The sequence below is a fragment of the Rhineura floridana genome, chromosome 2 (assembly GCF_030035675.1).
Source record: "Rhineura floridana isolate rRhiFlo1 chromosome 2, rRhiFlo1.hap2, whole genome shotgun sequence".
Classification (NCBI taxonomy): Eukaryota; Metazoa; Chordata; class Lepidosauria; order Squamata; family Rhineuridae; genus Rhineura; species Rhineura floridana.
Window position 1 is genome coordinate 142481649 of NC_084481.1, and position 23539 is coordinate 142505187.

General features: G+C 42.3%; 1 protein-coding gene across 10 annotated transcripts in view; it reads right to left on the reverse strand.

Annotated features, from left to right (window-relative positions):
• SHANK2 (SH3 and multiple ankyrin repeat domains 2) overlaps positions 1-23539 on the reverse strand; it is a 655745-nt gene that overhangs the window by 84133 nt on the left and 548073 nt on the right. For 9 of the 10 annotated variants that reach the window (XM_061610714.1, XM_061610713.1, XM_061610716.1 and 6 more), the window contains 2 exons: positions 6741-6876; positions 2521-2601 (listed from right to left, as the gene is read on the reverse strand). In XM_061610714.1, coding sequence (XP_061466698.1) covers positions 2521-2601; positions 6741-6876 — 217 coding nt within the window. The remainder of the gene's footprint in view (positions 1-2520; positions 2602-6740; positions 6877-23539) is intronic. The other variant, XM_061610715.1, reaches the window with a different exon arrangement.

Below are 23539 nucleotides of genomic sequence, written 5' to 3' on the forward strand. Positions count from 1 at the left end.
TGTTAGAAAACCAGTATTATTAAATCCATGTAGGTTCACAAGAGATGGGACATTATATTAAAGGTTTGATTTAATTACTTGGCCAGCAAACGATAATGGCCTCTAAAGGTATCAGATAATAAATATTTACACTCCTAATGTTGTCCAGATATCAGGATATCTAAATTGGTTTCCATGCAACACATTTTCAGTTACTAAAAGGTAAGAAAACTCTGGACTTTTAAAAAACAATAATAAAAAAAGACCTCATATCAGAAAATTTTCAACTGGAATATTGTACAAATTAATTCTACTACTACATAGCTATATTTTCTACATAAAAATGGGTGAAGTAAGGAATAACAAATTTTCATGTTGATGTAAATGTTGCAATGATTTAGTAAGGCTGCAATCCTATACTGTTATACTGTATATTAAGGGTGGGGAAACTTTTTGGCTCCTCAGGCCAGATCTTTATCTGGCGCCACTACTGTTGGCCAACTTTGGCTCCTCCTGGGAGGAAGGTCGGGATGTAAATCAAATAATAAAAAAATAAAATAAATAAACTTTGACAGATGGGTGGGACAACCCACCTGACAATCACTTGATGTCATAATGACATGACAAGATTGACACGAGGGTTGTCCTGCCCACATCTCAAAATTCCTGGTGTGGGGTTCTCAGGTGCCTGAGAACCTGCAGCCCTAGCAAAGTGCTTCTTTCTCCTCTACCCTCCCCATTAGTGTCAGGGGGTGGAGGAGAAGCTTGCACTGTACAGGCATTGCTCAGTGAGGGAGAAGACCTTCTTGGAGAAAAAACTGCTTTATGCAACCATTAGCTCTGAGAGAGATGTCTCTTTCATGCAACGATGCAGAAAAAAGGGTTAGTTTGCTCTCGCTGCACATACCTCAGGGAAAGCAAGCAGGCTCATTTTTTTCCTGCACTGCTGAGTAACGGAGATATCTCTTTCAGAGCTTTCTATGTAAAGCGGGCTTCATCCTGCCCTCTCCCATGGGGGTGGGGGGAGAGAAAACTGCTTTATGCAAATGTTGGCTCCAAGAAGCACAGCAATGCAGAAAAAAAACGGGTCTGCTTGTTTTTGCTGCATATGTCTCTTCCCAGGAAACAGGTACATGCAGCAAAAGCAAACAGACCCTTTCCCCCCTGATGCTCACTTGGTCTGTGTGTTTGCTCCAAGAGGAAAGAAGCGCGTGCAGCCAAACTGAGCAGGATTTAACCTCCTCTCATCAGCTATCGAGTAGGGATTAAATCCTGCTGAAAAAAGTGATGCCAGCTGATTGACAGGTGGGCAGGTTTGGGGAAAATGGCCTTGCAGGCCAAACTGGACCCCTTGGCAGGCCAAGATTGGCCCGCAGGCTGGAGGTTCTCCACCTCTGCTGTATACATATATCTGTAACACAACAGGTTTACTTCTGAGTAGATCGATAGGATTGCACTGTATAATATAATAAAATCATAGAATCATAGAATAGTAGAGTTGGAAGGGGCCTATAAGGCCATCAAGTCCGACCCCCTGCTCAATGCTGGAATCCAAATCAACGCATTCCCGACAGATGGCTATATATATATAATAGTGAGTCCTGATCCAGAAGTACAACAGAGGCTGTATCCCAGCTACTGCATTCCTGCAAATGTCTGTCCCTCTGCCTTACAGATAACCTGCCCTGTCAGCTGTCTGGGTGCCCAGAAGAGGGGAAGGGAGTCCTGAAAAAAGCCTAGCCCAGTTTCCCCTCCTTCTGCCTTCTAGGTGATTGGGACTGTCAGACCGATAACAGGGGAAGGGCCGCATCTCAGACCATCTGTTCTGCATGCTGAAGGTCCCTGGTTTAATCCTTGGCATCTTCAGGTCAGGCTGGGAATGTCCCACGTCTGAAACACTGCAGAGTTTCTGCCACTAAATGAGTACAGACAGTACTGAGCTAGATGGATCAGTGGTCTAACTCAGCATAAGGCACTAATCACCTCTTGGAGCTCCTGCTCCTTAAGTCTGAGGCTGGATGGGTTTGATAGTACCATTTTGAAGTGATGGTAGGAGAAATCTCAGAGCAGAAACCTGTTTCAACTCATAAATGCTTTTGCTGGATTGGGACAAAGGATTTCAATAAGAGCTATTTTCCTTACAAGTACAACACTTTATTTCTGGTCAGCTTTTAAACAATGAGGGCTAGCAGCTTACCTTTATCCACTAATGAGAGGCCACAGAAATTTAAAATAAAACAATATTAGATAAACTGATTTCTTAAAAAAACACAAGCTAATAAAATATGCTGTAGCTTTTAGTTAATGTGTAAAATAATTAAGCACATAAATAATAAAACACATTCTCTCACAGAGCTAGAAACAAAATTAAACAAAACAAGATCATTCATGCTTATCATGCACACATGGAAATATCCAGAAATGCAACATTCCCATGTAATCTTTTCAATACTACATTCTGTACAGGGTGCAGTTCACTTTCAGACAGTCTTAACATTGTCTCTGTTATTGCAGCATGCTCATTAAAAAACACTTTCTTACCAAGTTCTTCAAGTTCTGAGGTCATTGACTTAGACCGCAAGGTCAGTGCAGTGGTTGGAGCCCGTTTTGGAGGTGGTGGGGCTTTGCATTAAACAAAAGGACATATATCATAAGTAAAAGCACTTCAGTATACTTTATGCTCATATATGTATTATGCAAATTCAACCCAAAATGCAATACTAATTAAATGAACATGTGTTTTTCTCTAGGTACCTAAAATAATCAGTTTACTAATTAACAACATTTACCAAGTACAAACAGAGTTTCTACACACAGGAAAGGAACAAACCACAATATTTCCTTGACATGTAATTTATTTCAGGAGCTTTTCATGCTGTGTTCTCATTTAAGCTTATGCTATTGAATTTTACATGCTTACAGGTTTATCAAATGAAACATGGTACTGTAGATACCCGTAAGCTCTGTTTCTTTATCACACGAAGAGCTTCACATCAACAGCTTGTTACAGCAGAAAATTACCTGGAAATTATTTGAATGGCAAGTGGGTTTGACCAGAAATCATGATTGGGCACAAAAAGTGAATAGGAGAGTAGTTTTATAATAATGCTTCCAAGCCTCTGAAAAGCAATAGGCTGTATACAACTTTCATATCGTAAACTGAACTAAAAAAAAAAAAAGATTGAAATTGTGTTCAGTGATAGCTTGAATTAGACATAGAAGTATTGTACAAAGCAAGGATATGACCTCCTCTTTGTGCCTCCCATATTAAAAGATCACAATTCAGCAACAGATGTATCTAAGCGATTTTCAATTATATGTTACCTGTGCTGAGCTCATAGAAGTAAATTGTTTCAGAACTTGCAACTAGAGAGAAGCTATCCCATCAAAAGTGTAATATATCGATTTCTTGCTACACTGCCAAAATCAGCTTATCTCAAGTAGCCTTTACTATATTTGTTAATGAAATTCACATATAAAAAACTGGCAGCCATTTGAAAAGCAAGATATGTGTAGCTTAATGAGTTCTTCATATTCCAGTACACATTCTAAATGCACAACTGACTTATACTCTGCTTTAGGAGCAGATAATGGAGAGCAACTCCGACCAGGCATGTCTTTTGATAGGTTACTGCAAAAACAAATAAGCTTCATACATAAATGCACTATTTGTATGGGAAATGAATACATATGAAATGTTCCATCCATAGGGGGTAGTATGACAACCTGTAGGACAAAAGGTGCTAAACTGCAAGACTCATTAAAGAAGACCCACCCACACAGCTAGAATATTCACGCAGTCTTCAGAAATGTGGATTTGCACCAGAAGAAACTAGTTCCCATGTCTATGGGTGTCTATTTTAAAAAGGGCTGAATTTGGAAATAAACCCGTTTCTTCAGTAAAACTATATAATGGATATTAAATAGTAGGATAAAGCACAAATTGTGGAGCTTTAACTTAACTTTCCATCAAAGGCACATCAGGGAATAGGGATTCAGCCTGTGCTGGATGGGGTTACACTCCCACTGAAGACACAGGTTTGCAGTCTGGGTGTGCTCCTGGACTCAGCTCTGAACTTGGAGGCCCAGGTCTCTGCAGTGGCCAGGAGTGCTTTTGCCCAGCTAAGACTGGTGCGCCAGCTGCGCCCGTTCCTGGAGACGCCTGATTTGATTACAGTGATGCATGCCTTAGTTACATCCCGTTTAGATTACTGTAACGCACTCTACGTGGGGCTGCCTTTGAAGACTGTTCGGAAACTTAAAACTGGTACAGAGAGCTGCAGCCAGAGTGCTAACTGGGGCTGGTTACAGGGACCATACAACCCCCTTGTTACGACAGCTCCACTGGCTGCCAGTTTGTTTCCGGACACAATTCAAAGTGCTGGTTTTGACCTATAAAGCTCTATATGGCCTAGGTCCAGGCTATTTGTCAGACTGTATCTCCCCATATGAGCCTGCCAGGGCCCTGAGATCTTCAGGAGAGGCCCTTCTCTCAGTCCCAACACCTTCGCAAGCGCGATTGGTGGGGAGGCGAGATAGGGCCTTCTCGGTGGCTGCCCCCAGGTTCTGGAACTCTCTTCCTAGGGAAGCATGAATGGCCCCTTCCTTGCTATCCTTCCATCGGCAGGCAAAGACTTTTTTATTCCGACAGGCTTTTGGACTAGAAGATGTTTAAGATAGGGCCTCATAAGGTCTGTTGTATTGTTCTATGGTCCTATTCTTAATGTTTTAAATTGTTTTAGTATCTTAAGTGTATGTTTCATGAGTTTAATGTTATGAATAGTTTAATTCTATTTTAATTGTATATTTTTGTATGTTTTTTACCTATGTGTAGTTTTTATTTGTAAGCCGCCCTGAGTTCCAGTTTTGGAAAAAGAGCGGGGTAAAAATAAAGATTCATTCATTCATTCAATATAATTGGGACTGTATGCACTCCAACAGTGCTGAAAAAATAAATAAAAATGTTATGTAAGTCTTCCTCAACTCCATGTTCTACATATTCATCAACCATGATGAGGACTGAATTGGCAAGTGGTGTTCCAGGCCACCACCACCCTTACTGAAATGACTAAAAAACCCTAAAAATCCATGCACAAATCTGCTGGGGGTCACAAAATGCTGTGTAATGTATTAGTTACTTGTCATATTTACAAATGCTTCGCTTAGAACCTGTTCTTTAAATTTCTTGTGAGAAAGGAACACAAAAGAAAAAATAATATTTTGTCTATTTTCAAAACAAACTATTCACTTTCCTTAATAATGTACTGCCTTCAAGTTGATTCTGACTTATGGTGACCCTATGAATAGGGTTTTCATAGTAAGCGGTATTCAGAGGTGGTTTACCGTTGCCTCCCTCTGAGGCTGAGAGGCAGTGACTGGCCCAAGGCCACCCAGTGAGCTTCATGGCTGTGTGGGGATTTGAACCCTGGTCTCCCAGATCATAGTCCAACACCTTAACCACTACACCACACTGTCTCTCTCACTTTCCTTAATAGCACTACAAATTATATTAGGGGTCAATAGTATCCCACAGGATCACAAAACCCGTTTACAAACTGAATACATCAAATGTTTTTATCGGTTAGAACATCTTTGTGACCCTGCAAAACTGCTGTTTTCCTCATATCTATTTGTAGTGTTCATTGAGCAACGCTTACTGATTCTGCTTTTGAGGTCATTTTGACCTCATTTGCATCTCTAAATATTTGCAAACAACCTGCACCCTCACCTCAGCATGTGGGTAGACCGAACAGCAACTCTCCATCAAGGATCTTTAGATTTCCTCAGTTTACAGATTAAGATCTTTGGAAAATGTTTGGATAGTGTTGCTTTGGCTAGCTTTGTACTCAGCAGATTAAAAACCAGGCCAGACAGTGACTGACAAACTAACAACCCATTTACAGTGTTCTGAATGGAATATATCAACTAACGTTTTCACCAATGTGCCTCTAAAGCAGAACATTGTCTTTTAAAAAACTGACTATGATTAGCACATTGAAAAACAAGCAAACAAACCAGAAATTTCCTGAGTTCCTTGTCCACAAAACAGCAGCATATTTGGTTTTTATGCCTGCAAGTTATGTGCTAAGGAAAGGAAGAACAGTTATTTTACTTTCTTCAATCCATGATAATGCAGAAATCTCAGACAAATCCAAACCTGAGAACTTTTAAAAACAATTAAAATATAACTAAAGGTGATGTGGACAACTATGACCAGATGGTGCTCACATACACTTGCAAACACATGATCTAACAGTGGCAAAAGGTAGTTTCTCAAATGTACTAGACATTGCCTGCTTATATTGTTTGGAAGATGAGTAACCCTCTATGGAGTGAATGTCCAAAAATATTCTCTTCCGAGTATATCTGTATCTGGAGTTGATCAAACCTTGGGTTGAGTATAGGAACATAACTGACTTGCCTAGAATTTCCAAAGAGGCAGCTTCAAAACTGGCAAGGCCTACCTATGCTGACACCAAGAAAAGGTGCCGTTATCTCTGTGGTCAATACAATGGCAGAAAATCACAGCAACAATGTGCCTGATATAAATATTTTGTCTGTCATGCTTGTGGTGTTATGAAATGTGGTGATTGTGTATAGGCTGCTCAAGTAGTATGCGCTACAGATGCAAGTTCTGCAAGCTTTCTTCTTGCAAGTAATTCACAACTCATAATTATTGCACTGTTATACTTATGTAACAATTATAATGTTCTCTGAATGGAAGGAAGTATGATAAAGTTTGAACAATCAAAACAATGTACCTTTCTTTCTGGCTGTGTCATCTGGATCAAGATTCCTGGTTACTGTGACAACTTTAAGAACTAAGTGATTGCCTCCTTGCCGAATCATGTTCACCACTTGCCTATGGCCAACTTTTACTACATTTTCATTATTAACCTGCATGAGAAAAAAAGAGGACAGGGTTAAACCAAAACAAGTGCAGAAAAATTGATTGCAAAATATAAAGATAAAGAGTATCTGTAAGGTAAATATTTGAAGAATGCTTGAAGAATTTGATGCTTGAAGAATGTGATCTTTGCAATATCCAGTAAGATCTGACCTAATGAGCACCTCCTGGACTAACGTGTGGACTGAAATATAATTATCCACTACCTTCCTGAATGTTTCAATGTAATTCTAAGCTTAAAAAAATATCAAAGTAAGTTTTTAAATAGTGGATGGAAAATACATTAAAAGACACCTCTTTGCCCTAGTTTGACACCAGATATATATATTTTTAGGACCCACCCTATTTGTGCGATGTTTGTAATTATAAGTTGTTTTAAATTGATTTTAAGGATCTATCTTAAACTGTTGTAATCTTCCCTGAGACCTCAGGGTGAAGGGCAGGTGATAAATTAAAATAATAACAATACTAATGCAAGTATGTAAATGTATATTTAAATGCAAATTTTCATATGGATTGTTTTAAAATTTGCAAACTAATAAGGAAGTGGGATAGAATAGATTCATGGATGAATACATGCAAAAGTGATAGAGGCTAGTTAGTACTGTATGAAGTCATAAAAAAACCCTTCATATATCGGTCATCACTGGTATATGTCAATGAAACTGGAATAGAAAGATTTGGTGTACCATCATTGGGTGACATCCAATGTCACACAAGTGGGATTCTGCTTGTGCAGTGGGTTTTCCCTTTCCTGTCCTTCCCCTTGTGCCCCTCCCCCAATCTGTTTCAGAAGCTCACCCTTAGAGCATATGTATACCCTGTACCAGTTTGATATTCCCAGCAAGCAAGTAGAGGCCTATAATAGCAAGCAGAGGCCTATAGCAAGATATTATAACCTGTGTTAAGCATAGATTTAGAATACATTTGCTAGTGAGCCTAAAAGTTTGTATTTCCCCTTTTAGGCCCCTGCATTCATAAGCACCTGAAACCCTAAGATAGTCAAGGACATGATGACCTGCCCAGTACCTTGTTAGTTAAAGAGGCATTTAAGGGGCCCAAGTTGGCATATATTCAAGGATAAGGTGTTTCATCGTTGGCTTAGATTCCAAAGGAGGTCAATAAATCAAGGGATGGCTAATGAGCAGTTGCCTATTAGGACAGCTAGATGTATGAATCCAAGGACGGTCAAAGAGCAAAGTAGCATAGCACCTGCTCGTTAGCAGAGATGGGAGTGAAGGTACGGCCAACATACAGCTTGCCAAAGAGTGCCAGGGAGTTTCCATATAGTTTTCTAGCAATTAATTGGCTTTTGAAGATCAGTGTTATGCTGTAATGTTTGATGTATGAAAAATATTATTTCTGTATGTAACCATGCCAATATTGTATGTAATCATGTTAATGCCACGTGCTAGCTTCAATACTATAAAAGTGTTGCATGTGCCTCAATGGGGTGTTCAGTCTGACACGAGCTACTGCAGAGCTGTGTGGCTGTTCCACTTTTATTGGGCTACTTGGCTGAATGCTTGTAAATTACTCAATAAATTTTAACTCTTTGTAAGCAAATCTCTTGTCTGCATCTCATCTCTGGTAATCCAAAACAACCCTGAAGGTACACAGCATATTTGGGTGTGTGCATGTGGAGGAGGTGGAGGAGGAATCTCTTCCACCATTAGTTACGATTCCACTGGTGAATAGGCACTGTTGGATTTCACTCATTTTTTTCTGATCATATATTCAAGATCAAGCTACTGATATTCTTAAATAAAAGATTAGTGCATCTCCACAGAATTCCTCCCCCCCCCCAATGTGACAAGTCATACATAGGGTATGGGACGGAAGAGAGGAAAGGAACATTGGTCAGTGTCTGATACAGACTTCCAGCCTCCTGCAGCAACATCTATTGCTTGCATGGGTAGTAAACACACCAAGGACCTAAACCCTAACTGTGACAGGCTTTTAATATGTACCCAGACAGCTATGAGAGTAGTTGTGTATAAAGGGCCTTTGACCAAAATTTGATCTTCACGCAAACCTGAACTGGAACCACACTGGAATTTTAGTTCACAAGCACTTGGTCCCTCTAACTTCTGACGGTCCATACTTTATTTTTAAAAAGTATTGTATTTGTTGTGTGATACATAAAGAGTCTCAAAGAGACTTACATATCTTAAAAATGTTAAAGCATACCAAAGTCAGAGAAAACAATACATTAAAATAAAAAACATTAAAAAAATCCATAATGTATGCTACATGGCTAGAGGTATATCTCTTTAATGCTTGTCAGACAGGTGATGGTGGTGGTAGTGAGGAGAAAAAGTTCTACATTACACCCCACTGCAGCAACAGGAGGTTTACTCTGCCCATTTTCAAAGGTCTGCCTCCACGGATGTAAGCAATATGCTTCTGAATACTATTTGCTGGAAATCGCAGGAGGGGAGTGTGCTCTTACACTTAGGTCCTGCTCAAGTGCTTCCCATAGGCATCTAGTTGGCCACTGTCAGAACAGGATGCTGGACTAGATGGGACATTGGTTTAATCCAGCTGGCTCTTATGTTCTTAACAGTGGTAGCATAACTGCTCTGCTAACATAGTCCTCTATATTCATGGTAGGTTAGTTACATATGCATTGCCAAAAAAGGGAGAGTGCATCACTACAGAAGAGAACAAAGGAGAACAGAAATTGGTATAAAATGTGCATGTGCTAATTTATAGAGAGAGCTGCAAATTTAGAAGTTAATATTATAATTTAAGTAGAAATACAGTACATGTGGGAAAGAATGTGACCAGGTGACCAGTAGTGGTTAGTGGAGTGGCATTGCATACCTGGCTTCTAGATGTCAAGGGTTGCTGCCTCTTACTGAGAGGGGTGAGGGGTGGGGACCAAGGCGTGGTGCAGGCACAGTGGCACAGCCAATTCAACATTCCTGCTGCTTTGCTGCCACTGTGCCTGCACCATACCTTGCCCGTCCCTCTTGGTAAGTCACAGTGTTCATCAGTGTCCAGAAGCCTTGTACACAATGCCACAACACCTTCATTGCCCTATCAACTGCTACTGCAGGTGACCTGTGTGCCTCCTCAGTCTGCTGCTGATGGGCAATTTCAAGGCCCCTTCTCTCCTTTTTGTGGTTCTTTTATTTAAACTGGACTTATACCAGTAAGCTCATAAAATAGAAGACTCCTTCACAATGCCGTAACTAGGCAGGTGCAACAGGTGCACAGGCACAGGGCTCCAGGACGAAGGGCCCCCTGAAATAGATTTGCTGAAATGAAAGCAATTGTTATATCGTATTTGTTTTAATATTATTTTCCGCCCCCAAAAAATTAAGGGGCCCAAAAATAAAACCTTGCACAGGGCACATGAAAAGCTAGTTAAGCTTGTGCTCCTTCAAATGGAGGACTGTCCTCTGTAAAGCAGGACACATGGACACCCTAATGCACGGTTAGGCTGGCTAGCTAGAAAAAAGAAGGAAAGAAGACAGCCCTAGGCATGTAAAAAGCTAATTAACCATTATATTTACTTGAAGCCTTTGACATGCCTGGTATAATAAAAAATGGTTCTGTGGGTGAGAATGATATCCTAGGGTCTCACCTCCATACTAAGCATGAATGGCCGTCTTTATCACAGGTTCCCATCACAAAGTGCAGCCTGTTGCTGTGATCAAAGAAACTATTGCACAAAATAGGTCCCAATTATATGCAGTTGCTCCCACAACTGTCTTGGTAGCTGCTGAGAGACATGCATGGCTTGACTTCCTATGAGGTATTACTTGGTTTTTATCCATCAAATTCTTCTTTAAATCAGAATCTATTTCCAGCATCTGTGGGGAACCTTTGGTCCTCCACATGTTGCCAAACTACAACTCCCATCAGTCACCAAACATGGTCAATAGCCAGGCATGATGGGAGATGTCCAACAACATCTGGAGAGCCTGTTCTGAAAGGTTCCCCACACCAGACGTACAGCATATATATTTTTTAAGTTTTGAAATTATTAGGGTATATCTTGCAATAACTTTTGAGGAAAATGTAACTCTATAGTAGATCAACAGATTAATCAAACATATGGGCCTTTTATTATGAAAAGTGACAAATGGTTTAAGCTGTGCCATCATAAAGTATAATGATATTATTTAACATCTGGAGTATGAACAAATTGATTCAAGATACATTTCTTTTTCTCTCTCTTCCTGAACACCTGAGAAAATGTGCCCACCACTTAAGATGAAAAATAGGTTCGTTAAAAAGTGACAAGTATCATCAGCTAGGAGGTATATAACAATTAGCAGTGGTGCCAAGTCCTGTATTTGAAGGCTTCTGAATGGCAAATTGAGGACTTTATTCCACAAGATTGCAAAAACCTGAGGGTGGCACGTAATGGATTCAACCTGATACCACCAAACTTTACCCTTGCAATGGTGATGGAATGACACTGGAGGTAGAATGATGAAGGAGTGGATATACAGTGGAGGCCTCTGTCTTATGGCATCCATTACCACCAGGAATCTTAGAAATGGTAGCTTTTTCAGTTCTGAATTTAAGTTTCAGTTCAGAATTGAAATTTATAGTATGCAGTCTTCTCAAGCAAAAGCAGAAGTCCCCAAACATACTCTGAAACATTGCCTGCTGTCAGGAATTTAGGATTCTTAACAATCAGAACTCTGCCATTGCCAGTCCTCCTTGAATGATAAGTTTGGAAAGTGGAGGAAATTGAAGTGGCAGAGGACTAGTGACAGTGGGCCTGAGTTTTTCAAGTTCTCTTTGAGAACTCTCCAAGGAAGCTTAAAAATTCAGTTGGGGGGGGTGTTCAGCCATCACTAGCAAATATTCTTTGTAATACACACGTCATTTCAGGATGAGGGTGAGCATCACTATGACTTGTGGTCCCAGAAAAAACAGTGGACCAATTAAGATGGTGTGTACCCAAAGGCTAATGGATCCAAACAGCTTCCAAAATACCCTTGAAGGGCCTTAAGTAATGTATGCCATATCTGTTGTGCTAGGCCTTTCCAGGGAGCAACCTAGGGATTGTTCATACAGGATTATGTAAACCACTGCAAACTGGTTTTTTAAAAAATTATTATTGAACAGTCTATTTGTTAAATAATAAACAAAATAAATACTCATGAGGGTCTGAAATTTACTAGAAAGTTGTCCTTTTTGAATTTGAAAGGGGAGTGGGGGAAAGGGGGGGAACCAACACTCCACAAAATGAGTTCAAACCAATTTCCAGAAAATGTTAAGCAAATAAACAGTTAATGGTTTATTCATCAGTTCAAATCAGAGACATTTTGTATTACAAAAGAGCCAGTGGAATACTTCTGACACAAGCTTTTTTGGTCTATTCCAAGAGTTCCATTAGATCATCTAACTTCCCAACAAACAAATAAAACCAGTTCTCTATTCTTTTAACAAGGTGTTGTATGCCAATAATAATAATTTTATATAGGAAAAGGGGTGCTTCCCAATCAACACTCAGTAAAACTGAATATTCAAATTTGTAGTTTGTAATGCAATGTGCTGTAATTTCAACAGTCAGGGCCAGCGCCAGAGGGTGGCCAGGTCGGGCCCTGGCTGAGGGCCGCTGAGTACCAAGGGCCCCCTGAAGGCCCCTCAGGGTGGGTGGGTAACGCTCCCTTCTGCGATCTGTGACAGTGTCCGCTCCTGACCCTGCCACATATCGCGAGAGGGAGCTCCCAGGCTCTGCTGTGCAGGCCCGCAACGCCCACCTGCATGCCCCAACTACCTGTCCCTTGATGTGAATGTTGGCTGTACTGTGGGTGCAAGCCTACCATCAACTAAGATGGTGGCCGAGGTTTCCCTAAGGAATGCGTGCGTGCCATCAACCAAGATGGCGACAGAGGCATCAGCCACTTAGGGAAGCCTCGGCTGCTATCTTGGTTGATGGCAGGCATGTGCACACAGTGCAGATAGCATTCACCAAGGAAAAGGTAGGTAGGTGGGGCATGCGTGTGTTGGGGCCCGGGGCAGGCTGATGCCCAGGGGCCCCAGCATGCCTGGCACTGGCCCTATCAATAGTAATTCTGCCAATACAATTGGCTTCAGATTGGCATAGCATAGTTTTAATGTAATAAGCTCCATTTTGTTTTGATTTTTTTTTACTATTTCAAAGCCTTGGAAATAATCTCAGATGAATTCTGCAGCACTCCACACTTGTTCTTATACATCAGACTGAAGATTATAATTGTCACAGTGAATATAATATTTTTAACCATTTAAATGTACCTTTGGTTAAGGCAGTGAGAATTCAAATGTCAGCAGGAAAATTAAAATTGGCCAGGAGAATATCTGCTTTATTGCTCCTCTGCACAAAGTGGTGCAAAGTGGCCTTTCCGTTTTGGCTTCATGATCATGGTGGGGTAAAATGGTACAGAATAGTGGTGGAAAAGTGTAGAAGGGAAACAGGGGAATGTGAAAGGAAAGAGTACTGGCTAGCCCAAAGTAGCAGATGGTTGAGCCCAGCAGAGCATGTCACAGAGTTTCCAGGAAGCAGGAGCACCGGAGAAGACTACACAGTGCAGACCTACCAGAGAGTTTATTTGTTGAATGAAAGAACACTCACTAATGCCCCATACTACCTTAAAAGTAAGGTAAAGGCAACAAAATTGCACACCAAACCTAGGAGAATGTCACTGAAAATTTCTCTTCCTTTTGCTAATTTTTGGATCCAATTTCTTTTCTCATTAATTGATAGAGAATGTTGGGGAAATGTTGAAGCAAATTTTAGAATCATAGAATAGTAGAGTTGGAAGGGGCCTGTAAGGCCACAGAGTACAACCCCCTGCTCAATGCAAGAATGCAAATTAAAGCATACCCCACACATGGCTGCCTCTTGAATGCCTCATGTTGAGTTGAAATCTGGCTTCCTGCAACTTGAGCCCATTATTCCGGGTCCTGCACTCTGGGACGATTGAGAAGAGATCCTGGCCCTCCTCTGTGTGACAACCTTTCAAGTACTTGAAGAGTGCTATTATATCTCCCCTCAATCTTCTCTTCTCAAGGATAAACATGCCCAGTTCTTTCAGTCTCTCCTCATAGGGCTTTGTTTCCAGTCCCCTGATCATCCTTGTTGCCCTCCTCTGAAACTGTTCCAATTTATCTGCATTCTTTTTAAAGTGCAGCGCCAGAACTGGACGCAGTACTTAAAATGAGGCCCAACCAGTGCTATGCGAGTGTATACCTGCCATCAAACAAGATGGCAGCAGGGGCATTAGCCCCCTCAGGGAAACCTTGGCTGCCATCTTGATTGATGGCAGGCTTGCAAGTGCAGCACACCCGACATTTACTTCAAGGAAGAGGTAGGTGGGGCATGCAGGCAGGCGTTGTGGGCTGGAAGCTCCCTCTGAGATCTGCAGTAGGGTCAGGAGCCAACGCTGCCAAGGATCGTGGAAGGGAGCGCTACCTACCCACCCTAAGGAGGGGCCCTTCAGGGGCCCTTGGCCAGGGCCTGCCCTGGCCTCCCTGTGGCACCAGCCCTAAATGGAATGGACACCATTAACAGATTGCCCTTTCCTCTGCACACCCTGAAAATCTGGTCTGGAGGGTTGAGACACCATCTGGAGCAGATATGGGCTGAGTGCAGGGAGAAAAGAGGAAGTCCTGTCACATGAGCACAAGTCCACTTGTGTGATGATGGATGTCACCCATTGTCTGTATGTTCTAAATTGTTCACCTAAAGAGATGGGGGGGAAAAGAAATCAAAACCTTGTCATTGTCAGAAAATTTTTAAGTCTCCAATTAAACCTTAAGGAATAATATAGACAGCAGCATTGGCATTAAGTGTTTTCTTTTTTAAAAGTGTTCCTGAAAGTTCCGCAATATTAATTTTATATTTTCTCTGAAAGTCAGCAGAAATTATTGGTACTTCTGAAGTGAATTGTTTTCATGAAATTTAGTTGCCCAACATTTAAACCTTTCCCCTCTATTTGCATGTCATATTTCACTATTTCATTGATGGCTCCAGTTTTAAAAACAGAACTGTACAGAACTGTACTGTAACATTCATAACTGGCTCTTGAACTGCAAGAACAATTCTACAGCCTGATTCCAAAAAGCAAATTAAACCAAAACCAAACCAAACCTCAGTTGGCTCAGTGTATGGCATGGACTGCCTTCAAGTCGATTGAGACATATGGTGACCCTGTGAATAGGGTTTTCATGGTAAGCAGTATTCAGAGGGGGTTTACCATTGCCTCCCTCTGAGGCTGAGAGGCAGTGACTGGCCCAAGGTCACCCAGTGAGCTTCATGGCTATGTGGGGATTCAAACCCTGGTCTCCCAGGTTGTAGTCCAACAGTTGATATGTAACATGCCCAGTTCAAGCAATAAGACAAGAATGTTCCTCAGTTCACTGCCTTTATGCTAAAAATTAATCAATATAGAATGCATTATTTTGATTTTTGGAACACTCCCTCCACATATTAAGTCCAAGTATTACTACGTTTTCTCCAGATATAGTAATCTTGTGAGTTGCCCACACTGAGTTCTTATGGGGAATGGTTAAATAATATATAGTTAAATAATTTTCAAAAGTCACAACATTGTAAACATTTCAGAGAGAAAAAATATCTGAATATATACAGCTATCTTATCAACTGGAGCAAATGCGGAACTGTTTTTGTATTAGAGTTCCAATGACCAAAAAAAAAAAAAAAGGAAATAGCCATAAATTTTCCCAGGCCCAGTTCTCTTGGACTAGCTCACAGACGACACATTTCCCTCTTCCCGAGACTGGGAAGCTTCATTGGGCACATCAAGCTATGGTTTGCTTAGGAAATACATTGCTCTAAGAACGGAAAACCTGGAAGTTTTGTGTGGTTCCTTATCAAAATATTTCATTAACTGTGAAGAAAGATGGTGAAAAATAAGTGGCATTCATCTTCTCTGGCTTATTTTTACAGTCACCCATTACTAAATTAGTCTAAATTGTGGACTTATTTAGACCATCTTTTTTCAGAAGGACAAGCAGTTGTTCAACTCAATAAAACTGGCTAATTTCACAATTGCGCATACTCATGCTACTCATCTGCAAAGGTACTTGGAGACTAATGCATACTTACATACATCACAAAATTTGCTCACAGCAGCTGCCTGTGTTTGGCTGCTTTTTATTCTATTTACTGAAGTAAGCCTTTCATGTGCATCACACCTGGATTCAACCACAGGTAAAACCTTTTGCTATGCCAGATTTTATTGGTAAATCATTTGAAAGTGAAATGTTACTCTAACAGCAATGTCATGAGCAACAAAACATGATGTAGCACAATAGCCTTCAGTATAACCTGGGTGAGTTTATGAGAGAATGTTTGTCCTGAAGTTACAAGCAAAATTCAGACATGAAACAATCTACATAACGTTTAGTGTATGTTTTACTTCTTTAATTTATACATGTGAATCGAATGCCAATAGGATGATACAGTTTCCTCTTGGGGAAATTTGTTTCATAGCAACATATTCAAGCTCAGCATTCATTCAGTGAAGCTAATGTATTTATGCAGTATTCTTTTAGCTTGACAAAATGGAAAGCCAAAAAACCCCTGTGCTTCTCCCACCAATTCCTGCCATTGACAGAGCCCTTGGAAGACCTGGCATGGTTTCAAACCCCTCCTCCCGATGGCAGTGTGGCCACACACACCATGTTGTGCAGGAGGCGGGGCAGGGTGGCTATTTAAACCCTGCTCCGCCCTCTCTTGGCCTCTTTCTGGCCTTGCGAAAAACCCACCTACCCTCTCTTAGGGCAGTACAAATTTAACTGGTTGCCTTGGGGCAGGGTAGGAATTTTTAGCTCATCAGCCTTTATTTCACTTTGGACAGTCATGGCTTCTCTCAAAGAATCCTGGGAAATGTAGTTAGTGAAGGGTGCTGAGAGTTGCTAGGAGATGCCCTGTTCCCCTCACAGACCTTCAATCAGAGTAGCTGACTGACTGTTAAACCAGTCTGGCCACTGAAGCTCTGTCAGAGGAATAGGAATCTCCTCTCATCACCTTCACAAACTACACTTCCCAGGATTCTCTGAGGGAAGCCATGACTGTCTCAAGTGAAATCAAAGTCTGGTGTGGGTGTGGCCCCGATTAGCCAAGCCCAGCAGCTGTGAGTCTGGCTTTTAGAACACTGACAGTTGGTTTTTACTGAGCATGCCCAGCCTTATCATAGGGTTCCAGCCAAAATTAATTAAATTAATTAAAAATCAGCCAGGCATTTTTAAAACTTTTAAACTGCAGAAATGAAGGTCAGAGTATGGGGCAAGGTCGTATTAGGATTACAGGTACTCTGTGAACATGGCTGATTTTTAATGAATTTCAACAGATTATTGAGAACTCTCAGAGAAAAAAGTCCAAAAGGGCTCTGAGGTTTTTTTTCTCTCTTTTTAGACTTTGGACTCTCGATTCTCTCTGTTTTGTGTATGGCCATGAAAATTGACAGGGTTGTTAAGCAAGAGTTTCTGAGTTCAGTACTATATGTTTTGTAAGGTTTTGTTTTGAAATGAGCTTATGGGAAGCATCAGAATGGCATGGGGGTATTTTCAATTTAACATTGCAGAATGTGAAAAATCTATGCTGTATAAGGTTCTCCATTCTCCTTTATGATGTAAACATCTTGTGGCTGTATAATCATCAACAACCAACTGTCCTTTCTAACTGCTAACTCTGTGACTGACTGTTTACTCCCAACTGTCTGGAACCTCCAGCCAATCAGAATTTACCTGATCAGACACCATCTACTAGAATTTTAAAGCAATCTTATCTATTTCCTCTCAGAACCTGCCACCAAGCAATCACTGCCAAGCAGGCTTGCAGCAATTTACCAAAACAAGGCCTCATGGCAGTCTGCTATCTTTTCGGCGCCTTTTGAAGACTTTCCTCTTTCAACAAGCCTTTTAAGTTGAGACCTATCCCAGTCTGTGTCTGTGTTAGAATTGCTTGTTAATATGTGTTTTTTTAATATATGTTTTTAACCCTTAAAAAAAATATGTTTTTAAAGCTTTTTAAAAAAAAGGTTTTTAATGTTGTTTTGTTTTAATGTATTTCAAGGTTTGTTTTTATGATGTTTTAAAGTGTTTTTAGTGTTTCTGTTTGCTGCCCTGGGCTCCTGCTGGGAGGAAGGGCAGGATATAAATCAATCAATCAATCAATCAAAAAAGCAAATAAATAAATAAATAATAAAAAAAAACTTTTTTTTAAAAAAAAAACCACAAACACATACATAGCATTTCTCCACAGTGCACAATGTTACATGAAAAGTTTCCAACATTTCTGGCAATTATATACATCTATCCTACTGAAGAAATGCTGCCTTTCTGGCTGCTATTTTTAGAAACCTAAAATATACAGTTAAAACCACGTCTTTATACAAAATGTATTTTAGACCCTACTGGGAAAATCCATCCTGAAAAACAGCATCAGGACATGCTGGGATTCTGGGAACCTCCAGCTTTCGAGCCAGTCATGGCCCCCCAAGTGGTCCAATCTGGCCTCTGAAGCCATGCCCACCCATTATTGTCACTAGTCAGGGCCGGTGTTTGAAGGCATTCTTCCATCTGCCCTTCAGCTGATGGGCAGATCAGAGCAAACATTCTCCCCCCTCCACAGTTCTTCAGACCTCTGTGGTCTGAAGGAGAAGTACGGAGGGGGTGCATTTAAAAGCGTCCTTCAGCTGATGGGCAGATCAGAGTGCACCTTCAATCCCCTCCACCCTTCTCCTTCAGACCACGCAGGTCTGAAGAAAGGGGGGATTTGAAGGCTGCTTCCACCCGCTCTTCAGCTGATGGGCTGATCAGGACAGGGGCACACTCCCATCCTGGACAGATCGGAGCACATCTTCAGATGGGAAGCATCACCTGATGTCATTATGGTGTCAGGTGATTGACAGGTGGGTGCCCACCCACCTGTCAACTCTGGTCCACCAGGTATTGGGGAGATGAACATTCAGCCCTCCAGCCAGAAAAGGTTCTCCATTCTCCTTTAGGATGTTAAAATATACTGACAACGGAGATAACTTTCAGCTTCAAAGAAAACAAAGAAAGTGATCAACCATATATGTAGTTAACAGTGGTGGTTTACATCTAATTCAATTTTTATTAAGCCATTAAAGCTGCATTTGGTATCAAGGCATCTTAAAAAGTTTAAATCAAGCACCAGTCTAAAAGTGAAATGCATTTATAATTTTTATGCCTATGGCAGACTGTTGTGGCCAGATTATTTTAATGTCTTTCTCATTTCAAGTACACTAACTAAATTGTTTCCAATTTATATTTGCATAGAAACATAGTTATTTAAGATTTAGGCATTCGTGTCAGGGGGTAGGGAAACATTTCACATAACTGCGTTGAATTGCCAAAGGGAAATAACTTTTACTTAACAAGAAAGACTGTGGCCACATGCAGTAGAAAAGATATAAAGGATCCAAGAGATTGCAAGCACAGAATTGGATTAACATTATTTTCTTTAGAAAATTACAACTACTCTCACTAATATGTTGCTTGAATGCAATAATGGGAAATTATCAAAAACTGAATTTGTTTTTTAATCCAGCATCCTAGATGCCATATTATTCCAGTCTTTAACTCAGTGTTATGTATTTAATCTTAGTTAAATAACAGCATGGTTCTCCTCATGATTAGTATCAGGAAAACACAATTCCAAGCTTATGGATGTGAATTTTTGCCCATGTTGCTTGCTGAAACATGTTCAATACAGATTTTTCAGCATGTGCTTCTGTTTAATTCCTAAAATAAGCACCACTTGTTTAAAAGTCATATGAAAAGTAGTATCTCATATAGAAATGTAAGACATCCTGGAAACTGAAGAAGCTTTTGAGCAACTTATTTTTAATGCTGGCTCCAGATGAACAAGAGGACCCCAGAAAAAAAAACATAGACAAGTAATTTTGACAAGATAAATGTGTGTTTTTTTGGTGTTCAGAAGGCAGACAACAGCTGGGCAGAAACAGCTGGCCAGGTGGAGAGGGGAGCTGCTACACTAGGTGGGGATGGAGCAGTTATTTGTTTCCTAGCAGGTGGGTCACTGTTGCTTACTGGGGGAGGGGGGGCAAAGCAGTGAGGGGGTTGGCCTGTTGCACTAACATAGCAACTCCGCCTCACCCAGCAAGCTGCTTCTGTATCTAGAACAGAGCTTGGAAGTAACTCGTTAGAAATAACATTCCTTTTTGCGTAACGAGTGGGTAACTTCATTACATTTTGTTTGTAACAGAACGAGTGGTAATTTCATTACTTTTCAGCTGCAACTGTAATTTTTTTGCGTTACATTTGGATGTTACGGGGGGAAGCAGGGGAAAACATCTGCTGCTGTGATTGGTGGAATGGTGGAGGAAAGACATGTGCCTCAAACTGGGCTTCTGCGCAGTGTAGCTCTTACCTCGTGCTGTATGTTAGGAGACACGAAGGAGGAAGTGGAGAGCCAGACAGCGCTGGAGGGCAAGGAGGAGGAGAAGGCAGAAGCAGCAGAATGGAGGTGAAGAGCTGTGGAGGTGAGTGTATGTGTTACCCTTTCTGGCCTACTCGCCCTGCCCCCCTCGCTCGTCCTGCCTCTCCTCAGCCTCCTCGCCCGCCCCCTGCTTGTCCTTGCGGCCCCTCCACTTGTCCTGGCACCCCCTCCGCTTGTCCTTGCAGCCCCTCCACCTGTCCTCACATCCCCTCCACCTGTCCTCGCATCCCCTCCACACTCCCTACGCTTGTCCTGGCGCCCGTCCACTTGTCCTTGCACCCCCTCCGCTTGTCCTGGTGCCCCTCAGCGTGCCCTCACATCCCCTCCGCACCCCCTCAGCTTGCCCTTGCACCCCCTCTACTTGTCCTTGCACCCCCTCTACTTGTCCTTGCACCCCTCTACTTGTCCTTGCACCCCTCTGTTTGTCCTTGCACCCCCTCTGCTTGTCCTTGCACTCCCTCTGCTTGTCCTCGCATCCCCTCTGCACCTCCTCCGCTTATCCTGGCGTCCCTCCACTTGTCCTCGCATCCTCTCCGCTTGTCCTGGCATCCCCTCTGCTTGTCCTCGCATCCCCTCCACACCCCCTCTGCTTGTCCTCACATCCCCTCCGCTCGTCCTGGCGCCCTTCTGCTTGTCCTCGCATCCCCTCCGCATCCCCTCTGCTTGTCCTGGCACCCCCCGCTCGTGCCTGTCCCCCCCCTCGCACCTGCCATGAGGTTGCAGGAGCATCCCAGCGGCTTGAGATCCTGTACCTCTCTGTGCGTGTCTCTGGTGGCTAAGGTGCCAGATCCCCGCAAAACAATTTCTCTTCACACAGTACTTGCACCTGCCGCAGCTGCCACCTCCCCCTCGGGCTTGCTGCGAGGTTGCAGGAGTATCCTACTGCCGCCACCGCTCATCCCCCCCCAGTTTTACCTGAGAAGTTTTCTCACATGGCTCTCCCTCTCTCTGGAATATTGTTGGAAGTTTTGAGTCTGTTTTTAGTTTTTTGTCGGTCTGTTTTATTCCCATCTGTTAATGGTCTACTTGCTGTGTTAGCTAAACAGTCCAGTCCCGATTAGATGTGAGCCAACAGGAAAATAAAAGTGGGGGAGGCTCAAACAGGAAAGGATGTATCTGGAATCCACTGGATGTAAAATGTGTTTTGTTTCTGAACTGAAAATTGGGAACTTGCAAGACTAGGAGGTAGGTGCAGTCTCTCACACTTCTGTTTGTGTGTTTTGCTTCAGTTATGTGCCTCTCATAGAGCGACTCTCACTAGGCAGCAAGAGATGACTACCCCAAGCAATTAATTTGGGGCACCATGCAACAAATTATTAGCTATTTTAATTTTTTGTTGTTGTGTATTTACTGTCAGGAAGAGGTACTTGTGAGATTTTCTGCCTCAAATGCCAACATAACTTTTCAAGCTATGGTACTATGACCTTGACTTGGGGGCAAGGCACCATTTGCTGTTCTGCTTCAAGTAGCAAAATATCTTGGGCTGCACCTGCTTGCAGTCATTTCATATACTGGACAACTAACATGGCTTTTTGGTGAAGGGCTAGAGAGAATAAGACTATTATCTCAAAAACAGTTGTGCTTGAGGAAAAGATGGCAAACATACCGTATATTCCGGCGTATAAGACGACTGGGCGTATAAGACGACCCCCAACTTTTCCAGTTAAAATATAGAGTTTGGGATATACTCGCCGTATAAGACTACCCCTGCTTATGACATGCAAGCGATGTACCTTACCGGCGATTGGCTGGTTGTTGTATACAAAGCCTATCGTGCGAAGGCAAGAATGTCTTTGAAGTCAAGACTAGGGGCGTCAGGCCCCTCCCACTCTCCAGTTCATTCTTGCCTTCCTACGAACAAGATTGAGATCCTATAGCGTAGCATTTAGCTAAGTATTTGTTTGTGTGTTTGTTTGACAGGGTGCGGAGGTAGTGTTTCTTGTGTGTCTCCCTAGTCCTTCCCTTCCCCTGTCTTGCTTTTCACTGCTTATTTCAGCTTATTTCATTTACCCGGGCAGTTTATTTTCCCTGTTGATTGTCTGACGGCCCCTAGAGCAACCGTGGCTGCGGGTCTCTACGGCTTTGGCCGTTTCCGAGCTTTTCCCCCTGAGTTCTGTCACAGCCCTTGCGAGCTTGCAGCTGTGACTTTCCCGTAGCGGCTTTTCTGGGCTGGGCTGCCTCGAGCCGCGTTCTGTGGCGTCGTTGGAGAGACCGTGGCTGCGGTTCTCTCTCAGGCGGGAGCTTGCGGCTGCGGCTCCCTGCCTTTCCCCGCCACCTCTTTTTAGCTTGCCCGGGTATTGCCGCGCTCCACGGGAGCCTGCGGCTGCGGCTCTCTCATTAGAGAGATTCTTTTTCCTTAGCCGCACTCCGCTGCTTTAAATTCCGCCACGGAGAGCTCTGCAGTCGGCGCCGTCGGCTGCTTGTCCCTGCTGCCTTACACTTCACAGTATTCTCCTGGCCATCCCTTCCAGGGGTTTTTCTTTTTCAGAGCCGCTAGTGCGGCTATCGGCCCCGTGGCTGCTTCTGCGAGCCTGTGCTGGGCAGTTTCTCCCCAGTTCAACAGCATACGGCCGCCATTGCCCCTTCTTCTCCGTCATTTTTTGACTTAATTTTCCTGCTCTTTTTCAGCACCCGGCGTATAAGACGACCCCCGACTTTTGAGAAGATTTTCCTGGGTTAAAAAGTCGTCTTATACGCCGGAATATACGGTATGTAAAACTGAACTTTTCTGCAATAATATAGACATTTGCATAGGGTATTTTTTTCTGCTCATGGAATACTAAATCTTTAAGTCCTAAATCCTTTGTCATCCCCTCCCCCTCGTGCACACCCTTTACATTGCCTTTCTCCCTATGCATGTAGGTCAAAATGACAACTGGTGTAGTTTGGGAATTAACAGAATGAGAGCTGAATTACAACTCAAAAAAGAATTTCCCTGCTGGTGTCTGCTACTGATGTGGGGGGCATTTTGTTAGGGAGAAGTGATGAGAGAGGGTAATTTGCTGCTGAAACTTTTTATCTGCAACCCCTTCCCTGGCCACTTTTCCCTAGCTGATGGAGGTCAATAAGGAAAAATATGGAGCATTGCACTGGTAAAGTGGCAGGCATGGAAAGTTAAAACAGCCCCTTCCATCTATCTCCTGCTTCACCTCCCCAAATGCACCCCCACAAATGCTTTGCACATTGACAGC